General features: G+C 53.0%; 1 protein-coding gene across 1 annotated transcript in view; it reads left to right on the top strand.

Moving 5' to 3' along the window:
* LOC140399396 (contactin-5-like) overlaps positions 1–24,693 on the top strand; it is a 238,123-nt gene that overhangs the window by 77,410 nt on the left and 136,020 nt on the right. Inside the window, exons 3-6 of the mRNA XM_072488975.1 lie at positions 7,614–7,766; positions 10,690–10,816; positions 12,379–12,554; positions 19,633–19,728. Of these exons, the coding sequence (XP_072345076.1) occupies positions 7,614–7,766; positions 10,690–10,816; positions 12,379–12,554; positions 19,633–19,728 (552 nt within the window). The remainder of the gene's footprint in view (positions 1–7,613; positions 7,767–10,689; positions 10,817–12,378; positions 12,555–19,632; positions 19,729–24,693) is intronic.

Here is a 24,693-nt window from a genome sequence, read left to right as displayed (position 1 = left end):
GGTTAGATACAGAGTAAAGCTCCCTCTACACTGTCCCCATCAAACACTCCCAGGACAGGTACAGCACGGGGTTAGATACAGAGTAAAGCTCCCTCTACACTGTCCCCATCAAACTCTCCCAGGACAGGAACAGCACGGGGTTAGATACAGAGTAAAGCTCCCTCTACACTGTCCCCATCAAACACTCCCAGGACAGGTACAGCACGGGGTTAGATACAGAGTAAAGCTCCCTCAACACTGTCCCCATCAAACACTCCCAGGACAGGTACAGCACGGGGTTAGATACAGAGTAAAGCTCCCTCTACACTGTCCCCATCAAACACTCCCAGGACAGGTACAGCACGGGGTTAGATACAGAGTAAAGCTCCCTCAACACTGTCCCCATCAAACACTCCCAGGACAGGTACAGCACGGGGTTAGATACAGAGTAAAGCTCCCTCTACACTGTCCCCATCAAACACTCCAGGACAGGTACAGCACGGGGTTAGATACAGAGTAAAGCTCCCTCTACACTGTCCCCATCAAACACTCCCAGGGCAGGTACAGCACGGGGTTAGATACAGAGTAAAGCTCCCTCTACACTGTCCCCATCAAACACTCCCAGGACAGGTACAGCACGGGGTTAGATACAGAGTAAAGCTCCCTCTACACTGTCCCCATCAAACACTCCCAGGACAGGTACAACACGGGGTTAGATACAGAGTAAAGCTCCCTCTACACTGTCCCCATCAAACACTCCAGGACAGGTACAGCACGGCGTTAGATACAGAGTAAAGCTCCCTCTACACTGTCCCCATCAAACACTCCAGGACAGGTACAGCACGGGGTTAGATACAGAGTAAAGCTCCCTCTACACTGTCCCCATCAAACACTCCCAGGACAGGTACAGCTCGGGGTTTCCAGTGTCGATTCCTGAGCGGGTTGCACTCCTGTTTGCAGGGATGTGTTCCTGAGGAAATGGCAAGTTATCAATCTCCCGGCTGCCCTCCCGACCTTGGTTAATGGGCCGTGTCACCCCTGTCAGCTCAGCGTCCCCGATACACAATCCCTCAGTACGACTGTCACTCTCAGGGGATGAGCTGAAAGGAATGTCCACCCCATCCGCCCACAGCCCCTCGTCCCCGGCCCTGCCCAGCCCCCTGTCCCCAGCCCGCAGTCCCCATCCCCCAGTCACCAGTCCCATACCCCAGTCCCCATTCCCCAGTCCGCAGCCCCATCCCCCAGCCCCCAACCCCCAGTTCCCAGCCCCCAGTCCCCAGACCCCAGCCCCACCCCCCAGTCCCCAGCCCCCAGCCCCATCCCCCAGTCCCCCGCCCCATCCCCCAGTCCCCATCCCCCAGTCCCCATCTACCAGTCCCCATCCCCCAGTCCCCATCCCCCAGTCCCCCGCCCCCATCCCCCAGTCCCCAGACCCCAGCCCCCAGTCCCCAGACCCATCCCCCAGTCCCCAGACCCATCCCCGAGTCCCCAGTCCCCATCCCCGAGTCGCCAGTCCCCGTCCCCAGCCCCATCCCCCAGTCCCCAGCCCCATCCCCATCCCCCAGTCCCCAGCCCCATCCCCCAGTCCCAGCCCCCAGCCCCCAGTCCCCATCCCCGAGTCCCCAGTCCCCAGCCCCATTCCCCCAGTCCCCATCCCCCAGTCCCCAGCCCCAGCCCCATCCCCCAGCCCCCAGTCCCCAGTCCCCAGTCCCCATCCCCCAGTCCCCCATCCCCCAGTCCCCAGCCCCATCCCCCAGTCCCCAGCCCCATCCCCCAGTCCCCAGCCCCCAGCCCCCAGCCACATCCCCCAGTCCCAAGCCCCATCCCCCAGTCCCCATCCCCCAGTCCCCAGCCCCCAGCCCCCAATCCCCAGCCCCGAATTGGCCTGTTGCGAGGTTGGGGAAAGTGAGGACAGTGTGCCAATAACTGGAGTGTGGACAGTGTTAGGGAGCGGGGTGTAATTACAGGGTTGGAGTGTGGACAGTGTTAGAGAGCGGGGTGTAATTACAGGGTTGGAGTGTGGACAGTGTTAGGGAGCGGGGTGTAATTACAGGGTTGGAGTGTGGACAGTGTTAGGGAGCGGGGTGTAATTACAGGGTTGGAGTGTGGACAGTGTTAGGGAGCGGGGTGTAATTACAGGGTTGGAGTGTGGACAGTGTGAGGGAGCGGGGTGTAATAACAGGGTTGGAGGGTGGACTGGGTGTTAGGGAGCGGGATGTAATTACAGAGTTGGAGTGTGGACTGGGTGTTAGGGAGCGGGGTGAAATTGCAGGGTTGGAGTGTGGACAGTGTTAGGGAGCGGGGTGTAATTACAGGGTTGGAGTGTGGACAGTGTTAGGGAGCGGGGTGTAATTACAGGGTTGGAGTGTGAATTGGGTGTTAGGGAGCGGGGTGTAATTACAGGGTTGGAGTGTGAATTGGGTGTTAGGGAGCGGGGTGTAATTACAGGGTTGGAGTGTGGACAGTGTTAGGGAGCGGGGTGTAATTACAGGGTTGGAGTGTGGACAGTGTTAGGGAGCGGGGTGTAAATACAGGGTTGGAGTGTGGACAGTGTTAGGGAGCGGGATGTAATTACAGGGTTGGAGTGTGGACAGTGTTAGGGAGCGGGCTGTAATTACAGGGTTGGAGTGTGGACAGTGTTAGGGAGCGGGGTGTAATTACAGGGTTGGAGTGTGAATTGGGTGTTAGGGAGCGGGGTGTAATTACAGGGTTGGAGTGTGGACTGGGTGTCAGGGAGCGGGGTGTAATTACAGGGTTGGAGTGTGGACTGGGTGTTAGGGAGCGGGGTGTAATTACAGGGTTGGAGTGTGGACTGGGTGTTAGGGAGCGGGGTGTAATTACAGAGTTAGAGTGTGGTCAGTGTTAGGGAGCAGGGTGTAATTACAGGGTTGGAGTGTGGACTGACTGTTAGGGAGCGGGGTGTAATTACAGGGTTGGAGTGTGGACTGAGTGTTAGGGAGCGGGGTGTAATTACAGGGTTGGAGTGTGGACTGAGTGTTAGGGAGCGGGGTGTAATTACAAGTTCAGAGGGCAGACTGAGTGTTCGGGAGCGGGGTGTTATACAGGGTTGGAGTGTGGACTGGGTGTTAGGGAGCGGGGTGTAATTACAGAGTTAGAGTGTGGTCAGTGTTAGGGAGCGGGGTGTAATTACAGGGTTGGAGTGTGGACTGACTGTTAGGGAGTGGGGTGTAATTACAAGTTCAGAGGGCAGACTGAGTGTTAGGGAGCGGGGTGTAATTACAGAGTTGGAGTGTGGACTGAGTGTTAGGGAGTGGGGTGTAATTGCAGGGTTAGAGTGTGGACTGGGTGTTCGGGAGCGGGGTGTATTTACAGGGTTGGAGTGAGGACAGTGTTAGGGAGCGGGGTGTAATTACAGAGTTAGAGTGTGGTCAGTGTTAGGGAGCGGGGTGTAATTACAGGGTTGGAGTGTGGACTGACTGTTAGGGAGCGGGGTGTAATTACAAGTTCAGAGGGCAGACTGAGTGTTAGGGAGCGGGGTGTAATTACAGGGTTGGAGTGTGGACTGAGTGTTAGGGAGTGGGGTGTAATTGCAGGGTTAGAGTGTGGACGGGGTGTCAGGGAGCGGGGTGTAATTACAAGGTCAGCGGACAGACAGTGTTAGGGAGCGGGGTGTAATTACAGAGTTGGAGTGTGGACTGACTGCTAGGGAGCGGGGTGTAATTAGAGGGTTGGAGTGTGGACTGGGTGTCAGGGAGCGGGGTGTAATTACAGGGTTGGAGTGTGGACTGGGTGTTAGGGAGCGGGGTGTAATTACAGGGTTGGAGTGTGGACAGTGTTAGGGAGCGGGGTGTAATTAGAGGGTTGGAGTGTGGACTGACTGTTAGGGAGAGGGGTGTAATTACAGGGTTGGAGTGTGGACAGTGTTAGGGAGCGGGGTGTAATTACAGGGTTGGAGTGTGGACAGTGTTGGGGAGCGGGGTGTAATTACAGGGTTGGAGTGTGGCCTGGGTGTTAGGGAGCGGGGAGTAATTACACAGTTTTGAGTGTGGACTGACTGTTAGGGAGCGGGGTGTAATTACAGGGTTGGAGTGTGGACTGGGTGTTAGGGAGCGGGGTGTAATTACAGGGTTGGAGTGTGGACTGGGTGTTAGGGAGCGGGGTGTAATTACAGGATTGGAGTGTGGACTGGGTGTTAGGGAGCGGGGTGTATTTACAGGGTTGGAGTGAGGACAGTGTTAGGGAGCAGGGTGTAATTACAGGGTCGGAGTGTGGACAGTGTTAGGGAGCGGGGTGTAATTACAGGGTTGGAGTGTGGACTGAGTGTTCGGGAGCGGGGTGTAATTACAGGGTTGGAGTGAGGACAGTGTTAGGGAGCGGGGTGTAATTACAGGGTTGGAGTGTGGACAGTGATAGGGAGCGGGGTGTAATTACAGGGTTGGAGTGTGGACAGTGTTAGGGAGCGGGGTGTAATTACAGGGTTGGAGTGTGGACAGTGTTAGGGAGCGGGGTGTAATTACAGGGTTGGAGTGTGGACAGTGTAACGGAGCGCGGTGTAATTACAGGGTTGGAGTGTGGACAGTGTAACGGAGCGCGGTGTAATTACAGGGTTGGAGTGTGGACTGGGTGTCAGGGAGCGGGGTGTAATTACAAGGTCAGTGGGCAGACTGGGTGTTAGGGAGCGGGGTGTAATTACAGGGTTGGAGTGTGGACTGGGTGTTAGGAACCAGGGTGTAATTGCAGGGTTGGAGTGTGGCCTGAGTGTTAGGGAGCGGGGTGTAATTGCAGGGTTAGAGTGTGGACTGGGTGTTAGGGAGCGGGGTGTAATTACAGGGTTGGAGTGTGGACTGGGTGTTAGGGAGCGGGGTGTAATTACAGGGTTGGAGTGTGGACTGGGTGTTAGGGAGCAGGGTGTAATTGCAGGGTTAGAGTGTGGACTGGGTGTTAGGGAGTGGGGAGTAATTACAAGGTCAGTGGACAGACTGAGTGTTAGGCAGCGGGGTGTGATTACAGGATTGGAGTGTGGACTGGGTGTTAGGGAGCGGGGTGTGATTACAGGATTGGAGTGTGGACTGGGTGTTAGGGAGAGGGGTGTAATTACAGGGTTGGGGTGTGGACTGGATGTTAGGGAGCAGGTTGTAATTACAGGGTTGGAGTGTGGACTGACTGTTAGGGAGCGGGGTGTAATTACAGGGTTGGAGTGTGGACTGAGTGTTAGGGAGCGGGGTGTAATTACAGGGTTGGAGTGTGGACTGGATGTTAGGGAGCAGGTTGTAATTACAGGGTTGGAGTGTGGACTGACTGTTAGGGAGCGGGGTGTAATTACAGGGTTGGAGTGTGGACTGACTGTTAGGGAGCGGGGTGTAATTACAGGGTTGGAGTGTGGACTGACTGTTAGGGAGCGGGGTGTAATTACAGGGTTGGAGTGTGGACTGAGTGTTAGGGAGCGGGGTGTAATTACAGGGTTAGAGTGTGGACTGAGTGTTAGGGAGCGGGGTGTAATTACAGAGTTGGAGTGTGGACTGAGTGTTAGGGAGCGGGGTGTAATTACTGGGTTAGAGTGCGAAATCTAACTAGCCCACTGAGACTAGTGTAGTCCGCTCCCAGAGGGAACGCAACCTCATTGTCTCCTGAATAACATCGCTCGGAATCCAATTGGAAGGGAGTTCAAGCAGGTGCACCCAATCCCACTGAGTGAATTTAATTAAAAACCTTTCCAGAATGTTCCAGGTACGCACACAGCCAAAACATCTAGAGGCACGGGTGGCTGATGTCTCTTCTATTTTTAATTGTTCCATTCTGCATTTCACAGGTGACAAGGAACACAAATTGACTTCACCTGAGAACTCTTGTTCCAAATTAAACAGTGCCAGATACAGAGGAAAGCTCTCTGGAGGCTGAGGGGAGACCTGATGGAGGTCTACCAACTTACAGCAGGCATAGGCGGGGTGAACCGTCAGAGGCTTTTTCCCGGGGTGGAAGTGTCGACTAGAAGGGGCAAGGTGGGAGGGGGACAGGTTAAGGGAGGTGTGCAGGGTAGGTTATTCACACAGAGAGTGGTGGGTGCCTGTCGCGCTGTCGGAGGAGGCGGTGGAAGCAACACATTAGCGACATTTAAGAGGCATGTGGATGGGTCCATGAATAGGGAGGAAATAGAGGGACACGGACCGAGTAAGGGCAGGAGGGTTTATTTTGGTTAGGGCATCATGGTCGGCAGAGGCTTGGAGGGCCGAAGGGCCTGTTCCTGTGCTGTACTTTTCTTTGTTCTTAGATACAGATTAAATCTCCCTCTACACTGTCCCCATCAAACACTCCCAGGACAGGTACAGCACGGGGTTAGATACAGAGTTAAGCTCCCTCTACACTGTCCCCATCAAACACTCCCAGGACAGGTACAGCACGGGGTTAGATACAGAGTAAAACTCCCTCTACACTGTCCCCATCAAACATTCCCAGGACAGGTACAGCACGGGGTTAGATACAGAGTAAAGCTCCCCCTACACTGTCCCCATCAAACACTCCCAGGACAGGTACAGGACAGGGTTAGATACAGAGTAAAGCTCCCTCTACACTGTCCCCATCAAACACTCCCAGGACAGGTACAGCACGGGGTTAGATACAGAGTAAAGCTCCCTCTACACTGTCCCCATCAAACACTCCCAGGACAGGTACAGCACGGGGTTAGATACAGAGTAAAGCTCCCTCTACACTGTCCCCATCAAACACTCCCAGGACAGGTACAGCACGGGGTTAGATACAGAGTAAAGCTCCCTCTACACTGTCCCCATCAAACACTCCCAGGACAGGTACCGCACGGGGTTAGATACAGAGTAAAGCTCCCTCTACACTGTCCCCATCAAACACTCCCAGGATAGGTACAGCACGGGGTTAGATACAGAGTAAAGCTCCCTCTACACTGTCCCATCAAACATTCCCAGGACAGGTACAGCACGGGGTTAGATACAGAGTAACGCTCACACTACACTGTCCCCATCAAACACTCCCAGGACAGATACAGCACGGGGTTAGATACAGAGTAAAGTTCCCTCTACACTGTCCCCATCAAACACTCCCAGGACAGATACAGCACGGGGTTAGATACAGAGTAAAGTTCCCTCTACACTGTCCCCATCAAACACTCCCAGGACAGGTGCAACACGGGGTTAGATACAGAGTAAAGCTCCCTCTCCACTGTCCCCATCAAACACTCCCAGGACAGGTACAGCACGGGGTTAGATACAGAGTAAAGCTCCCTCTACACTGTCCCCATCAAACACTCCCAGGACAGGTACAGCACGGGGTTAGATACAGAGTAAAGCTCCCTCGACACTGTCCCCATCAAACACTCCCAGGACAGGGACAGCACGGGGTGAGATACAGATGAAAGCTCCCTCTACACTGTCCCCATCAAACACTCCCAGGACAGGTACAGCACGGGGTTAGATACAGAGTAAAGCTCCCTCTACACTGTCCCATCAAACACTCCCAGGACAGGTACAGCACGGGGTTAGATACAGAGTAAAGCTCCCTCTACACTGTCCCCATCAAACACTCCCACGACAGGTACAGCACGGGGTTAGATACAGAGTAAAGCTCCGTGTGGGTCGGCTAATCCAAGTGGTGCAATTGTAGATATTGTTGAGTTTGATCCTGGTTAAATTCTCTTCCCTCTGCAGAGCTATGTCCAGAGGCTGTCTCTGGCCCTCCACACACCTGCCCAGATGTCTCCCGGGTTCAACTGGTGGCCTACTCTCCAGCGTTGCGGAGATGCAGGCGAACAGGGCACACTGCGATCGTGCCAGCTGGCTCCAGGCCGCAGGGAAAGGCAGGTAGGAGCTCTCCCAGGAAAGACAGACGCACTGGGCCAGTGTCAGAGCTGCAGTTTCCCTGTGAGAGTGAGCCGGTCCAGTCTGGCGAAGGAGACTGTGTGTCTCTCACACTGTGTGCGAATGTCAGCACTGCTGAACCAGCTTTTACAGGTCCCTGACCAGTAACGGGGATATCGGAGAGCGGGAGGGAGTCAGAGCAAAGGGCTGGTTGCGAGGGACTGAGGGAGTAAGGGGAGGGGGAGAGTGGAGTGTGAGGGAGGGGAGGGTGTGAATGAGGGAATGAGAGGGAGGAAGAGGGAGTGTGGGTGAAGTAGGAAGTGATGGAGGGGAGGATGTGTGAGAGCGAGACGGAGGGACTGAAGAGGCGAGGGCGAGCGAGGCAATGAAGGGAAAGGAGGTTGAGAGATAGGGAGGGAGGGGAGGCTAAGGGAGATGTCAGGTGAGTGATGGAGGAGAGTGTGTTAGACGAGGGAGTGAGGGAAGGATTCCAGAGTCGCCATTCACTCATCGAGTCTGCTCAGAACCTCCGAAAGATCATCCGGTCCAGACCCACTCCCCCACCCTACCCTGTAACCGCGCGCATCGATCGTGGCCAATCCACCTAACCTCCACATTTTTGGACTGTGGGAGGAAACCGGAGCACCCGGAGGAAACCCACGCAGACACGGGGAGAACGTGCAGATTCCGTACAGACAGTGACCCAAGCCGGAATCGAACCTGGGACCCTGGAGCTGTGAAACAACTGTGCTAACCACTGTGCCACCGAGCCGCCCAAGGGATTGAGGGAGGGGACTGTGAGTGTGAGGGACGGGTGGTGATTAAGCGAGAGACAGTGAGGAAGGGGAGGGTGTGTGAGAAGAAGGGAGTGAAGGAGAGGATGGGGTTTGAGATAGAAGGAGTGAGGAAAAGTATGAAAAGTGAGGAAGTAACTTTCTACTGTTGCGACACCGTGGGCGAGCGCGCAGTCAGTCCCAGCCCCACAGACCCCGGAGTCCCAACATAAGCAAATTCACCAATAATTTGTATATTTTCCTGATATCTTTGACCCTCAACAGCTCCAATGACTTACAGACACCAGGTTTGTAAGTAAAACCTTCGTCAAAACTGCTTATTTATAACAAGAGAAGATTAATATGTAACGGTAATTACAAAACAACGGTCTTCCCATCTAATTATTCCCAAAACCCCATCCCACCCTCCACCCACACATATACAAGACAAGTACAAGGTGGGAGTAGGGAAAGGATCGGGAATAACAGGGATTAAAATAACAGGAATCTTTGCAGCTGAGGTGGTAGTCTTTGTAGTTAGCAATATTTCAGGGACGCAAAGTGTTGAAATCATCGGTTGGTTTGGATTTTCTAATGTTTGTCTCCAACTAGAACTCTCAGGCTGTAGGGTTTCCTCTGGGAAGTTACCTTCACTTCCACTGACCTGGGCTTTCACAGGGGAGATTCCACTGTGCAATTCTACCTTGCGTCCACCAGATGGACCCTCAGCCTCAGTGAGTCAATCTGAATTCCTCGCCATGGGAATTTACAAGGGTTTTCTGGGGGAGGTATTCAACAAACCCCGGCCCAGCTCCTTCTCGGAACAAAGCTGAAAGCAAAAATGGAACCTGCCGCCTGCTCCAGAATCTCCTGAAAGGCTCAACCAATCCCAATCGAAAACAGAAAATGTCCGGGAATTGCGGAAGAGAGGATGAGCTGCGTGCCAAGTCCATCAAAATGACATCACAAGCTATGCCACCCAGCACACTGCATCAAGGGGTGTGCCCGGGCCAGTCCAAATAGCAGCTTGCAGCGGCGGGGGAGGGGGTGTTGGGGGGGGGGGGTCAGTCCAAAACCAAACGTCTGTAGTTTTAAAAGCAGCCAGCAGGTCAGGCATTAAAAGGAAATCAGGATCAGATAAGGATTTAAAAGAGGTTCCTTACACCTACCCTTATTCTAACTCCACTCATCTCTGTTCCCTCTTATCTCTATCCCTCTCTCGCCCCCTCTCTTTCAATCTCTTTTGTTCCTTCTCTCACTCTATCATTCGCTCCCCTCTCTCTCAATCTCTATCTCTCCATATTCCCTTCCACCTCTCCCTCGTCTCTCTCTGTCTTTCTCTCCCTCACACTCTAAATCTCTCTTTTTGTCTTTCTCTCTCACTTCGCTTCCTCTCTCTGTCTCTCTCCCTCCAGCTCTTGCCCTTTTTGTCTCTCTCCATACCAATCTGTCTGACCGTCTCTCTGTCTCTCTGTGTCTCCCTCTTTGTCTCTGCCTCCACCTCTCTATACAACCTTATACTCTCTATCTCACTATCTTCTTCTCCCTCCCCCTCACTCCCACCCAGTCAATACTCTCTACCTCCCTTTCCCTCTGTCTCTCTTTACCTCTCTCTCTCCCTCACTCTCCCTCCCAATCTCATGCACTCCCTCTTTCTCTCCCTCTCTCCCTCCCTCTCTCAATCTCTCTCCCTATCACCCTCTCTTTCCTTCCCTCTCTCCCTCTCTGACTCTCTCCCTCTCATTCTCTCTTTATCCCCCCCCTTTCTCTCCCATCCCTCTCTCTCCCCCTCTTTCACATCTCACCCCCCCTCTCTTACTCTTCCCCTCTCCCCCTCTCTTCCCTATCTCACCATCCCCTCCCCCTCACTCCCCCTTTCACTCTTCCCCCCCTCTCCCCGCCCCCTCTCACTCTTCTCTCTCCTCTATCACGCCTCCTTCCGCACTCCCCCTCTCTCTCTCTTCCACTCTCTTCCCTCTCTCTCACTTCACCCTCTCGCCTCTCTCCTCCTCACTCCCCACTCTCTATCCGCCCCTCTCCATATGTCCCTCCGGATACACAGGAGTGTTATTTTTCGGAATGAGGAGGTTGTAATGACACCACTCGGATGATGTCAGGATGAATAGTGACAACTGCTCCTCCTGTGCCCACAGCAGAGGTGGCGGATCGAGGACCTGGCTTTATTCATCAGCCTCGCCAGGTGCTCATTCCGGTGGAGACAGGCGTGAGGAAAGTCACACTCAGCTGTGAAGCTCACGGGAATCCGCGACCCGTCTACAGGTACCATCTGTACTGGGGGAGCCAAACACAACTGTACTGTCCCCAACAAACACTCGCAGGACAGGTACAGCACGGGGTTAGACACAGAGTCAAGCTCCCCCTACACTGTCCCCATCAAACACTCCCAGGACAGGTACAGCAACGGGTTAGATACAGAGTAAAGCTCCCTCTACACTGTCCCCATCAAACACTCGCAGGACAGGTACAGCACGGGGTTAGATACAGAGTAAAGCTCCCTCTACACTGTCCCCATCAAACACTCCCAGGACAGGTACAGCACAGAGTTAGATACAGAGTAAAGCTCCCTCTACACTGTCCCCATCAAACACTCCCAGGACAGGTACAGCACGGGGTTAGATACAGAGTAAAGCTCCCTCTACACTGTCCCCATCAAACACTCCCAGGACAGGTACAGCACGGGGTTAGATACAGAGTAAAGCTCCCTCTACACTGTCCCCATCAAACACTCCCAGGACAGGTACAGCACGGGGTTAGACACAGAGTAAAGCTCCCTCTACACTGTCCTCATCAAACACTCCCAGGACAGGTACAGCACGGGGTTAGATACAGAGTAAAGCTCCCTCTACACTGTCCCCATTAAACACTCCCAGGACAGGTACAGCACGGGGTTAGATACAGAGTAAAGCTCCCTCTACACTGTCCCCATAAAACACTCCTAGGACAGGTACAGCACGGGGTTAGATACAGAGTAAAGCTCCCTCTACACTGTCCTCATCAAACACTCCCAGGACAGGTACAGCACGGGGTTAGATACAGAGTAAAGCTCCCTCTACACTGTCCCCATCAAACACTCCCGGGACAGGTACAGCACAGGGTTAGATACAGAGTAAAGCTCCCTCTACACTGTCCCCATCAAACACTCCCAGGACAGGTACAGCACGGGGTTAGATATAGAGTAAAGCTCCCTCTACACTGTACCCATCAAACACTCCCAGGACAGGTACAGCACGGGGTTAGATACAGAGTAAAGCTCCCTCTACACTGTCCCCATCAAACAATCCCAGGACAGGTACAGCACGGGGTTAGATACAGAGTAAAGCTCCCTCTACACTGTCCCCATCAAACACTCCCAGGACAGGTACAGCACAGGGTTAAATACAGAGTAAAGCTCCCTCTACACTGTCCCCATCAAACACTCCCAGGACAGGTACAGCACGGGGCTAGATACAGAGTAAAGCTCCCTCCACACTGTCCCCATCAAACACTCCCAGGACAGGTACAGCACGGAGTTAGATACAGAGTAAAGCTGCCTCTACACTGTCCCCATGAAACACTCCCAGGACAGGTACAGCACGGGGTTAGATACAGAGTAAAGCTCCCTCCACACTGTCCCCATCAAACACTCCCAGGACAGGTACAGCACGGGGTTAGATACAGAGTAAAGCTCCCTCTACACTGTCCCCATCAAACACTCCCAGGACAGGTATAGCACGGGGTTAGATACAGAGTGAAGGTCTCTGTGAGTGATGGAGGGATGGTGGTGTAAGGTTGATGTAGTCTTGTTGGAGAGAGTTCTCAGTCTAATCTCGGTTTTTCTCCAGGTGGTTCCGGGATGGCTCCTTGCTGGAGTTGGAGGCGGTTCCTCGTTACCGGCTGGTCGGAGGGTCTCTGATAATCGAACAGCCCAGGGACATCTCCGACGCGGGAAGCTATCAGTGTTTGGCCAGCAACGCGATCGGGAGCATTCTGAGTCGGGAGGGAAGAATTCGATTTACCGGTAAGTGACCGGGATGTGGCGGGGGACGTGCCCAGGAGTGTGAGGGGGAGGTGGGGCTGGGGTAACTGTGAACCGGTCATCGTCACCCTGCCCATTTCACCGCACCTGCAGTGATGTTGATGTCTCAGTTTGACCTCAAGGTGGGCCTTTTCCTCCCCCAGCCCAATATCAGTCATCCGCAACTCCTCAGACACTGAAGCAGTCCCTGTCCAAATGCAGCAAGACCTGGACAATATCCAGGCTCGGGGCTGACAAGGGGCAAGTTACATTCACCCCACACAAACCCCAGGCGATGACCATCTCCTACAAGAGAGGATCTAACCATCGCCCCCTTGACATTCAATGGCATTACCATCGCTGAATCCCCCACTATCAACATCCTGGGGGTTACCATTGATCAGAAACTGAACTGGACCCAGACACATTAATACTGTGGCTCCCAGGGCAGGTCAGAGGCTGGGAATCCTGTGGAGAGTAACTCACCTCCTGACGCACCCCTCCAAAGTCGATGAGTGTAGAAATAGTCATATGTTATATTTCAGAATTGTGGCAGTAATATTATTTCAATTGTGTCTGCCCAAATTGCAATTAAAGAGCCATAAAAGGTGAGGTAATCAGTCATTCCATCCACCTGTTCCATTAGCCCTGTCCAGATAAAGGGCGAATGGAATAGTGTTTTGATTGCTGGAGATTCCCTGGAGTGTCGATAAGTACTTTTTTATTCGTTCAATGGTCATCGCTGGCTGGGCCAGCATTTATTGCCCAACCCTAATTGCCCTTGAGGAGGCAGTTACGAGTCAGCACGTTGCTGTGGATCTGGGGTCACCTGTACCTTGACAGACCAGGTAGGGACGGCAGATTTCCTTCCCTAAAGGACATTCGCGAACCAGATGGGTTTTTACAACAATCGACAATGGTTTCATGGTCATCATTAGACTTTTAATTCCAGATTGTTATTGAATTCAAATTTCACCATGTGCAGTGATGGGATTTGAACCTGGGGCTGCAGAGCATTAACTCTGGGTCTCTGGTCTACTAGTCCAGTGGCAATACCACTACGCCACCGCCTCCCCAAAGTTATGAGGGAGCAGCATTTTGTCATAGCTAAGCAGGTCATTACACTTAGTGAGGTACAGATGATGTATTTTATGGGAGGACCCAGGTCTGCCGGTAGTTTCGCAGTCTGATGTAATGTTTTAAGATGAACGGCAATGCGCAAATAGAATTTGAGTCTGCCAAGGCAGAAGTGTACCGCTCATGAAAGGATCTCTCTCCAAAGGTCTCTACGTAGATAAGCAAGTAAACCTGTTTTGTTAACTTTATTTATAAGTGGCATTTGAACTGAATTGGGTTGCTTAACTGGAATTGCTAGCAGGTGCAGATGGTAAGTTAAAGTTTTTCATTTTATTTAAGAACTGTTAACTGTTATTTTTAAAGCTTTGATGTTAATTTTGTGTTGAAATTAAAGTTTGTGAGGACCTCTACCATCTAGAAGGACAAGGGTGTAGGACTTTCAGATCTATTGTATTCTCAGTATTTGGTGCAGTAAGGGTTAAAAGCCTGGGTTAGTGTGTGTTGGACTGCTGCTGTCATGTTTTTGAAAGAATCTTGTTTTGAAACACGACAAAGCCTTTAGGGGCTTGAGGTGCAATTAACCAGCAAAAACAGTGTGGGCAAATACAGTTCTGTTTCGATTAAGGGGATTCCCTGGGGAGTTCATTAGTTTTCCACTTGGGGAGATGATGTCATTGCTGGGTGGAGCTAAGGCAGGGGGCGTTTTTGGTTGGGTTCTGATCTGTTGCAGCTGAGATCAAGTAGACCAGTTTGTTCTCACTATAGGTTAGAGATTAACGGTATTTAAAGCAGTACATACTTGTCTGAGGACAAGGGGGAGCTGAAACACGACAGTTGAAAACAGTTTTTGAAGACATCCAGCCAGAGTTTCTGCGGGGATCCGGACCGGAGTCAGATCTTTTCTGTAAAGCAGTGTCAGGAGTCTCTTTCTCAAAGAATATCTCTGTAACGCGGGTAATCCTCTGTGCCATTGGTATTTAGGGACGATTGAGAGCTGAGATGGATTTGATGTTTGAGTGGGAGTAAAGATAGCAGTTAAGGGTCATTGTGTCACGGTATTGATTAGCATTGTTAAGGGCTAATTGTAAGATATTTTCTGGTGTGATGTTAAAGATATTTTAATCCTGTGTCAGTAATAAAGTTTGTTTTAATAAACCGTATCCCTGTTTTTAGCTAAATCGCTGCTGGAGCGAGGAATTCTTTCCCGACAGTCTGACACAATTAAAATGGAATATTGGGGTTTCTGTCCCGTACCCCGGCCACTCTTGGGGTCCGGTCTGGGATCGTATTAAGGGCAGCAGATAAAACCAGACACAAATTGTGCAGCTCCTTGATCCCTCGCTCTCCCTAACTCACTCTGTCTGTCTAGCTCTCTATCCATCACCCTCACATTCGCTATCTCATCTCTTCACTGTCACTTTCTAAATCTCTTTCCGCCTTTTAGAAGCCCTCTTTTTTTCTCTCTGTCTCTCTCTTTCTGTCTTTCTCTCTGCCTCTCTCTCTCTCCGCCTGGTTCTCTCTTTCCTTCTCTTTGTCTCTCTCTCTCTCTCTCTTTCTGTCCCTCTCTCTTTCTGTCCCTCTCTCTTTCTGTCCCTCTCTCTTTCTTTCTGTCCCTCTCTCATTCTGTCTCTCTCTCTTTCTGTCTCTCTCTCTCCCTGTCAGTCTCTCTTTCTCTCCATCACCCTCTCCCTGTCAGTCTCTTTCTCTCTCCATCACCCTCCCTCTCTCTCTTGCTGTTTCTCTCTCTCTCTATCACCTTCTCACTGTCTGTCTCTCTCTCTCTGTGCCTCTGTTTTTCTCTCTCTCTCTATCTGTGTGTCTGTCTCTCTCTCTCTCTCACTGTCTGTATCTCTCTCTATCACTGTCTGTCTCATTCCCTCTCACTGTCGCTTCCCGTCACACTCTCTCTCCGTCGCTCTTGCTCTCCACCACCCCACTCTCTCTATCTGTCTCTCTCTCTCTCACTCTTTCTCTGTTCATCACCCTCTCTCTCACTCTCTGTCTCTCTCTCCCTCACTCCTTTTCTCTGTCACCCTCTCTCTCTATCTGTCTCTCTCTCTATTTTAGTATCTCTCACACTCATTCCATCGCCTCTCTCCACCTCTTTTTCTGTCTCTCTCACACTCTCTCCCTTCGTCCCTCTCTCTATCTGCTGCTGATTCTACCCATAGGTATTTCAATACAATTGATTTTGTAAACAGCTGGCGTGTAATGAATATTGACTTGATTCAAGTGGAGCCTCTAATTAAACACGGTTTTGTTTCTGACACTGAGAAAACTGGCAACAGCTGTGCCTGAACTGTGACCCTCACTGACCCCCTGTGTCTGTAGGGCTACAAGCAGGGACCAGTCATCTTGCCTGTATTGCGATGCATGTGAGAATTGATATATATTACATTTCACATTTGTTGGAGAAATGCTCTTAAAATCCCTGGTTTAAAATTCATGCAGGCAGCCTATCTGCTAAAGCTGTAATTAAAGAGTCGTAAAAGATGGGATAATCATTGATTTTAACCACTTGTGTAATGGGTTATTGTTCCGATTGCTGGAGATTCCCTGGAAGGTAGATAACTTATGAGGGATGGTATTTAGTCCCAACTAAGCAGGTCATGGGCCATTTTAGGGGGATTCAGATGGTGTCATTAATGGGAGGAGCCAGGTCCGTTTGCAGTTTTGCCAAATGCGGTTAGGTTGAGCAGAAGTGTCTGACAAGACAGAAGTGTACTGAATCTGCTCTTGAAAGGGTTTATCTCTCCAAAGGTCTGCACAGATAAGTAAGGATACCTGTTCTGTGAACTTTATTTATAAGTGGCATTTGAACTGTGTTTGGTGGCTTGGCTGGAATATTTGTATTGGAGGTTGAGGGCATAAGTGAAAGTTTTTCATTTTATTTAAGAACTTTATATCTGATAATTGTAAAGCTATATATTTGATGTTACTGTGGCTAATTCTGTGTTTAAATTAAAGTTTATTAACATCAAAGATATTGAATGGGCAGAGTCTTCAATCCTGGGGATGAAGAACCCTTGCCTCAGTTTTGCAAATTGCAAATTGTTGGGATTCTCGTCCGGTATCCGAACAGAAATTGGGGCCTGGTCTGGTATCCCAGTATTGACTGTGACCCCCCCCCCCTCCCCCAGGTCACCCTGTCGGATAGACCTTCTGCTCAACTACCTCCGAGGTACAATCCTCCCCTTGCAAAATCACAAGGCCCCTGTCTTGCTGACTGGGCTGGAGGGTTCCAGTGGTGAAGAGAGGCTGGGGCGGTGTCCCCTGGAGCAGAGGAGGCTGAGGGGGGGCCTGAGTGAGGTGCACAAAATTATCAGGAACATTGATAGGGTAGACAGGGAGGAACCTTTCCCCTCAGTGGAGGGATCAAGAGCCAGGGGGGCTTAGATTTCAGGGAACGGGCAGGAAAATTAGAGGGAATTTGAGTGGGACTGTCCCTGTCCTGGGAGTGTTTGATGGGGACAGTGTAGAACATAGAACATAGAACATTGCAGCGCAGTACAGGCCCTTCGGCCCTCGATGTTGCGCCGACCTGTGAAACCACTCTAAAGCCCATCTACACTATTCCCTTATCGTCCATATGTCTATCCAATGACCATTTGAATGCCCTTAGTGTTGGCGAGTCCACTACTGTTGCAGGCAGGGCATTCCACACCCTTACTACTCTCTGAGTAAAGAACCTACCTCTGACATCTGTCCTATATCTATCTCCCCTCAATTTAAAGCTATGTCCCCTCGTGCTAGACATCACCATCCGAGGAAAAAGGCTCTCACTGTCCACCCTATCCAATCCTCTGATCATCTTGTATGCCTCAGTTAAGTCACCTCTTAACCTTCTTCTCTCTAACGAAAACAGCCTCAAGTCCCTCAGCCTTTCCTCATAAGATCTTCCCTCCATACCAGGCAACATTCTGGTAAATCTCCTCTGCACCCTTTCCAATGCTTCCACATCCTTCCTATAATGCGGCGACCAGAATTGCACGCAATACTCCAAATGCGGCCGCACCAGAGTTTTGTACAGCTGCAACATGACCTCATGACTCCGAAACTCAATCCCTCCACCAATAAAAGCTAACACACCGTACGCCTTCTTAACAACCCTCTCAACCTGGGTGGCAACTTTCAGGGATCTATGTACATGGACACCGAGATCTCTCTGCTCACCCACACTGCCAAGAATCTTACCATGAGCCCAGTACTCTGTCTTCCTGTTATTCCTTCCAAAATGAATCACCTCACGCTTTTCTGCATTAATCTCCATTTGCCACCTCTCAGCCCAGCACTGCAGCTTATCTATGTCCCTCTGTAACTTGTAACATCCTTCCGCACTGTCCACAACTCCACCGACTTAAGTGTCATCTGCAAATTTACTCACCCATCCTTCTACGCCCTCCTCCAGGTCATTTATAAAAATGACAAACAGCAGTAGCCCCAAAACAGATCCTTGTGGTACACCACTAGTAACTGGACTCCAGTCTGAACATTTCCCATCAACCACCACCCTTTGTCTTCTTCCAGCTAGCCAATTTCTGATCCAAACTGCTAAATCTCCCTGAATCCCATGCCTCCGTATTTTCTGCAGTAGCCTACCGTGGGGAACTTTATCAAACGCTTTACTGAAATCCATATACACCACATCAACTGCTTTACCCTCATCCACCTGTTTGGTCAGGTGGGAGCTTTACTCTGTATCTAACCCCGTGCTGTATCTGTCCTGGGAGTGTTTGATGGGGACAGTGTAGAGGGAGCTTTACTCTGTATCTAACCCCGTGCTGTACCTGTCCTGGGAGTGTTTGATGGGGACAGTGTAGAGGGAGCTTTACTCTGTATCTAACCCCGTGCTGTACCTGTCCTGGGAGTGTTTGATGGGGACAGTGTGGAGGGAGCTTTACTCTGTATCTAACCCCGTGCTGTACTTGTCCTGGGAGTGTTTGATGGGGACAGTGTAGAGGGAGCTTTACTCCTTATCTAACCCCGTGCTGTCACTGTCCTGGGAGTGTTTGATGGGGACAGTGTAGAGGGAACTTTACTCTGTATCTAACCCCGTGCTGTACCTGTCCTGGGAGTGTTTGATGGGGACAGTGTAGAGGGAGCTTTACTCTGTATCTAACCCCGTGCTGTACCTGTCCTGGGAGTGTTTGATGGGGACAGTGTAGAGGGAGCTTTACTCTGTATCTAACCCCGTGCTGTACCTGTCCTGGGAGTGTTTAATGGGGACAGTGTAGAGGGAGCTTTACTCTGTATCTATCCCCGTGCTGTACCTGTCCTGGGAGTGTTTGATGGGGACAGTGTAGAGGGAGCTTTACTCTGTATCTAACCCCGTGCTGTACCTGTCCTGGGAGTGTTTGATGGGGACAGTGTAGAGGGAGCTTTACTCTGTATCTAACCCCGTGCTGTACCAGTCCTGGGAGTGTTTGATGGGGACAGTGTAGAGGGAGCTTTACTCTGTATCTAACCCCGTGCTGTACCTGTCCTGGGAGTGTTTGATGGGGACTGTGTAGAGGGAGCTTTACTCTGTATCTAACCCCGTGCTGTACCTGTCCTGGGAGTGTTTGATGGGGACAGTGTAGAGGGAGCTTTACTCTGTATCTAACCCCGTGCTGTACCTGTCCGGGGAGTGTTTGATCGGGCAGTGTAGAGGGAGATTTACTCTGTATCTAACCCCGTGCTGTACCTGTCCTGGAAGTGTTTGATGGGGACAGTGTCGAGGGAGCTTTACTGTGTATCTAACGCCGTGCTGTACCTGTCCTGGGAGTGTTTGATGGGGACAGTGTAGAGGGAGCTTTACTCTGTATCTAACGCCGTGCTGTACCTGTCCTGGGAGTGTTTGATGGGGACAGTGTCGAGGGAGCTTTACTCTGTATCTAACCCCGTGCTGTACCTGTCCTGGGAGTGTTTGATGGGGACAGTGCAGAGCGAGGTTTACTCTGTATCTAACCCCGTGTCTCTCATTGTGATCATTTACCAACATCGTCCTGGTTCTTTATAATTTCAGAGCTGGGAAACTTCAGCGAGCATTCCCGGGGAGCGGTGTCTATCCGAGCGGGACAGGGCGTGGTTTTGCTATGCGCACCACCCTCACACACGGCAGGTAGGTGCGGCTGCCTGCCTTTGCTGGTGCTGACCTAGGTCAGGGTCACGGGCTGCTGGCCGGCTCGGGGGTGGTTGGCGATCGTCAGTCTCCACAGGTTGGTGGAGAAAGACAAGGTGCTGCGGTGGCCCAGGAAGAAACGGAATTGTGTCTGGGAGGGGACCAAGGTCCGAATCTCCCAGGACATTGGAGCGAGCGGGGTTCAACAGGGCCAAGGCGGGGCTGTACCGAAGGCAGGTCAGGTTTGGGGTGCTGTACCCCGCGAAACTGTGGGTGACGTATGAGGGCCGGGAATATTATTTTCAGAGGCGGCCAATGACTTCATCAGGGAGCATAAAGTGGGGGAGAAGTGAACCTTATTCAGGGACGGCACTCTGGGGTTTGGACCATGCGGGTCGAGCCGGGGTTGGAGGGGGGCGGACAGGGCTGCTCTTGCTCCCAGCTGCAGAGTTTTTCCTTCCCTGGGTCGACAATGCGTAGCTGAGGTGAAGATTTTGCAAAGGGGTCAGATGTCACAGACCCCCCCCCCCCCTCCTCCTCCACCCCCTCGCCCTCCCTCCCTGCCGCGTCCGAGGGGAGATGATCTCGTTCAAGGTACGTGGGGATCGGGAAAACCAGGAGGAATATGGGTGTTTACGGAATGAGATACTCGAGGTGGACGGGGAATATTCGAGGGCGCCCACCAGCGGGATTGGGGAGAGGAAATAATCCTACGGCATTTGATAGGTTGATGACGGGGAGGGCGGGAGAGCAGCTGCATTGATATGAACACGGAGCTCAGTACTGAGGGAGTGCTGCACTGTCAGAGGGTCAGTACTGAGGGAGTGCCGCACTGTCAGAGGGTCAGTACTGAGGGAGTGCTGCACTGTCAGAGGGTCAGTACTGAGGGAGTGCTGCACTGTCAGGGGGTCAGTACTGAGGGAGTGCCGCACTGTCAGAGGGTCAGTACTGAGGGAGTGCTGCACTGTCAGAGGGTCAGTACTGAGGGAGTGCCGCACTGTCAGAGGGTCAGTACTGAGGGAGTGCCACACTGTCAGAGGGTCAGTACTGAGGGAGTGCCGCACTGTCAGAGGGTCAGTACTGAGGGAGTGCCGCACTGTCAGAGTGTCAGTACTGAGGGAGTGCTGCACTGTCAGAGGGTCAGTACTGAGGGAGTGCCGCACTGTCAGAGGGTCAGTACTGAGGGAGTGCCGCACTGTCAGAGGGTCAGTACTGAGGGAGCGCCGCACTGTCAGAGGGTCAGTACTGAGGGAGTGCCGCACTGTCAGTGGGTCAGTACTGAGGGACTGCCGCACTGTCAGAGGGTCAGTACTGAGAGAGTGCCGCACTGTCAGAGGGTCAGTACTGAGAGAGTGCCGCACTGTCAAAGAGTCAGTACTGAGAGAGTGCTACACTGTCAGAGGGTCAGTGCTGAGGGAGTGCTGCACTGTCAGAGGGTCAGTACTGAGGGAGTGCCGCACTGTCAGAGGGTCGGTACTGAGGGACTGCCGCACTGTCAGAGGGTCAGTACTGAGAGAGTGCCGCACTGTCAGAGGGTCAGTACTGAGGGAGTGCCGCACTGTCAGAGGGTCAGTACTGAGAGAGTGCCGCACTGTCAAAGAGTCAGTACTGAGGGAGTGCCGCACTGTCAGAGGGTCAGTACTGAGGGAGTGCTGCACTGTCAGAGGGTCAGGACTGAGGGAATGCTGCACTGTCAGAGGGTCAGTACTGAGGGAGTGCTGCACTGTCAGAGGGTCAGTGCTGAGGGAGTGCTGCACTGTCAGAGGGTCAGTATTGAGGGAGTGCCGCACTGTCAGAGGGTCGGTACTGAGGGAGTGCCGCCCTGTCAGAGGGTCAGTACTGAGGGAGTGCTGCACTGTCAGAGGGTCAGTACTGAGGGAGTGCCGCACTGTCAGAGGGTCAGTACTGAGGGAGTGCCGCACTGTCAGAGGGTCGGTACTGAGGGACTGCCGCACTGTCAGAGGGTCAGTACTGAGAGAGTGCCGCACTGTCAGAGGGTCAGTACTGAGGGAGTGCCGCACTGTCAGAGGGTCAGTACTGAGAGAGTGCTGCACTGTCAGAGGGTCAGGACTGAGGGAATGCTGCACTGTCAGAGGGTCAGTACTGAGGGAGTGCCGCACTGACAAAGAGTCAGTACTGAGGGAGTGCCGCACTGTCAGAGGGTCAGTACTGAGGGAGTGCTGCACTGTCAGAGGGTCAGGACTGAGGGAATGCTGCACTGTCAGAGGGTCAGTACTGAGGGAGTGCTGCACTGTCAGAGGGTCAGTGCTGAGGGAGTGCTGCACTGTCAGAGGGTCAGTATTGAGGGAGTGCCGCACTGTCAGAGGGTCGGTACTGAGGGAGTGCCGCACTGTCAGAGGGTCAGTACTGAGGGAGTGCTGCACTGTCAGAGGGTCAGTACTGAGGGAGTGCCGCACTGTCAGAGGGTCAGTACTGAGGGAGTGTCGCACTGTCAAAGGGTCAGTACTGAGGGAGTGCCGCACTGTCAGAGGGTCAGTACTGAGGGAGTGCAGCACTGTCAGAGGGTCAGTGCTGAGGGAGTGCTGCACTGTCAGAGCGTCAGTGCTGAGGGAGTGCTGCACTGTCAGAGGATCAGTACTGAGGGAGCGCTGCACTGTCAGAGGGTCAGTGCTGAGGGAGTGCCACACTGTCAGAGAGTCAGTACTGAGGGAGTGCTGCACTGTCAGAGCGTCAGTGCTGAGGGAGTGCTGCACTGTCAGAGGATCAGTACTGAGGGAGCGCTGCACTGTCAGAGGGTCAGTACTGGGGGAGTGCCGCACTGTCAGAGGGTCAGTGCTGAGGGAGTGCCGCACTGTCAGAGGGTCAGTACTGAGGGAGTGCCGCACTGTCAGAGGGTCAGTACTGAGGGAGTGCTGCACTGTCAGCGAGTCAGTACTGAGGGAGTGCTGCACTGTCAGAGGGTCAGTACTGAGGCAGTGCCGCACTGTCAGAGGGTCAGTACTGAGGGAGCATCGCACTGTCAGAGGGTCAGTACTGAGGGAGTGCTGCACTGTCAGAGCGTCAGTGCTGAGGGAGCGCTGCACTGTCAGAGGGTCAGTGCTGAGGAAGTGCCGCACTGTCAGAGGGTCAGTACTGAGGGAGTGCCGCACTGTCAGAGGGTCAGTACTGAGGGAGTGCTGCACTGTCAGAGGGTCAGTACTGAGGGAGTGCTGCACTGTCAGCGAGTCAGTACTGAGGGAGTGCTGCACTGTCAGAGGGTCAGTACTGAGGCAGTGCCGCACTGTCAGAGGGTCAGTACTGAGGGAGCATCGAACTGTCAGAGGGTCAGTACTGAGGGAGTGCCGCACTGTCAGAGGGTCAGAACTGAGGGAGTGCTGCACTGTCAGAGGGTCAGTACTGAGGGAGTGCTGCACTGTCAGCGAGTCAGTACTGAGGGAGTGCTGCACTCTCAGAGGGTCAGTACTGAGGGAGTGCCGCACTGTCAGAGGGTCAGTACTGAGGGAGTGCCGCACTGTCAGAGGGTCAGTACTGAGGGAGTGCCGCACTGTCAGAGGGTCAGTACTTAGGGAGCGCTGCACTGTCAGAGGGTCCGTGCTGAGGGAGTGCCGCACTGTCAGAGGGTCAGTACTGAGGGAGCGCCGCACTGTCAGAGGGTCAGTGCTGAGGGAGTGCCGCACTGTCAGAGGGTCAGTGCTGAGGGACTGCTGCACTGTCAGAGGGTCAGTACTGAGGGAGTGTCGCACTGTCAGTGGGTCAGTACTGAGGGAATGCCGCACTATCAGAGGGTCAGTACTGAGGGAGTGCCGCACTGTCAGAGGGTCAGTACTGAGGGAGTGCCGCACTGTCAGTGGGTCAGTACTGAGGGACTGCCGCACTGTCAGAGGGTCAGGACTGAGAGAGTGCCGCACTGTCAGAGAGTCAGTACTGAGAGAGTGCTACACTGTCAGAGGGTCAGTGCTGAGGGAGTGCTACACTGTCAGAGGGTCAGTGCTGAGGGAGTGCTACACTGTCAGAGGGTCAGTGCTGAGGGAGTGCCGCACTGTCAGAGGGTCAGTACTGAGGGAGCGCCGCACTGTCAGAGGGTCAGTACTGAGGGAGTTCTGCACTGTCAGAGGGTCAGTACTGAGGGAGCGCCGCATTCTCAGAGAGTCAGTACTGAGGGAGTGCAGCACTGTCAGAGAGTCAGTACTGAGGGAGTTCTGCACTGTCAGAGGGTCAGTACTGAGGGAGCGCCGCACTGTCAGAGAGTCAGTACTGAGGGAGTGCAGCACTGTCAGAGGGTCAGTACTGAGGGAGTGCTGCACTGTCAGGGGGTCAGTACTGAGGGAGTGCTGCACTGTCAGAGAGTCAGTACTGAGGGAGTGCTGCACTGTCAGAGAGTCAGTACTGAGGGAGTGCCGCACTGTCAGAGGGTCAGTACTGAGGGAGTGCAGCACTGTCAGAGGGTCAGTACTGAGGGAGTGCTGCACTGTCAGAGAGTCAGTACTGAGGGAGTGCTGCACTGTCAGAGGGTCAGTACTGTGGGAGTGCCGCACTGTCAGAGGGTCAGTACTGAGGGAGCATCGCACTGTCAGAGGGTCAGTACTGAGGGAGTGCCGCACTGTCAGAGGGTCAGTACTGAGGGAGTGCCACACTGTCAGAGAGTCAGTACTGAGGGAGTGCTGCACTGTCAGAGGGTCAGTACTGAGGGAGTGCTGCACTGTCAGAGTGTCAGTGCTGAGGGAGTGCTGCACTGTCAGAGGGTCAGTACTGAGGGAGTGCTGCACTGTCAGAGGGTCAGTACTGAGGGAGCGCTGCACTGTCAGAGGGTCAGTGCTGAGGGAGTGCCGCACTGTCAGAGCGTCAGTACTGAGGGAGTGCCGCACTGTCAGAGGGTCAGTACTGAGGGAGTGCTGCACTGTCAGAGGGTCAGTACTGAGGGAGTGCTGCACTGTCAGCGAGTCAGTACTGAGGGAGTGCTGCACTGTCAGAGGGTCAGTACTGAGGCAGTGCCGCACTGTCAGA

The sequence above is a fragment of the Scyliorhinus torazame genome, chromosome 22, assembly GCF_047496885.1.
Source record: "Scyliorhinus torazame isolate Kashiwa2021f chromosome 22, sScyTor2.1, whole genome shotgun sequence".
In the NCBI taxonomy this organism is placed as follows: domain Eukaryota; kingdom Metazoa; phylum Chordata; class Chondrichthyes; order Carcharhiniformes; family Scyliorhinidae; genus Scyliorhinus; species Scyliorhinus torazame.
Note: the sequence above shows the minus strand (reverse complement) of the source record. Positions and strands in the feature narration are given on the sequence as shown.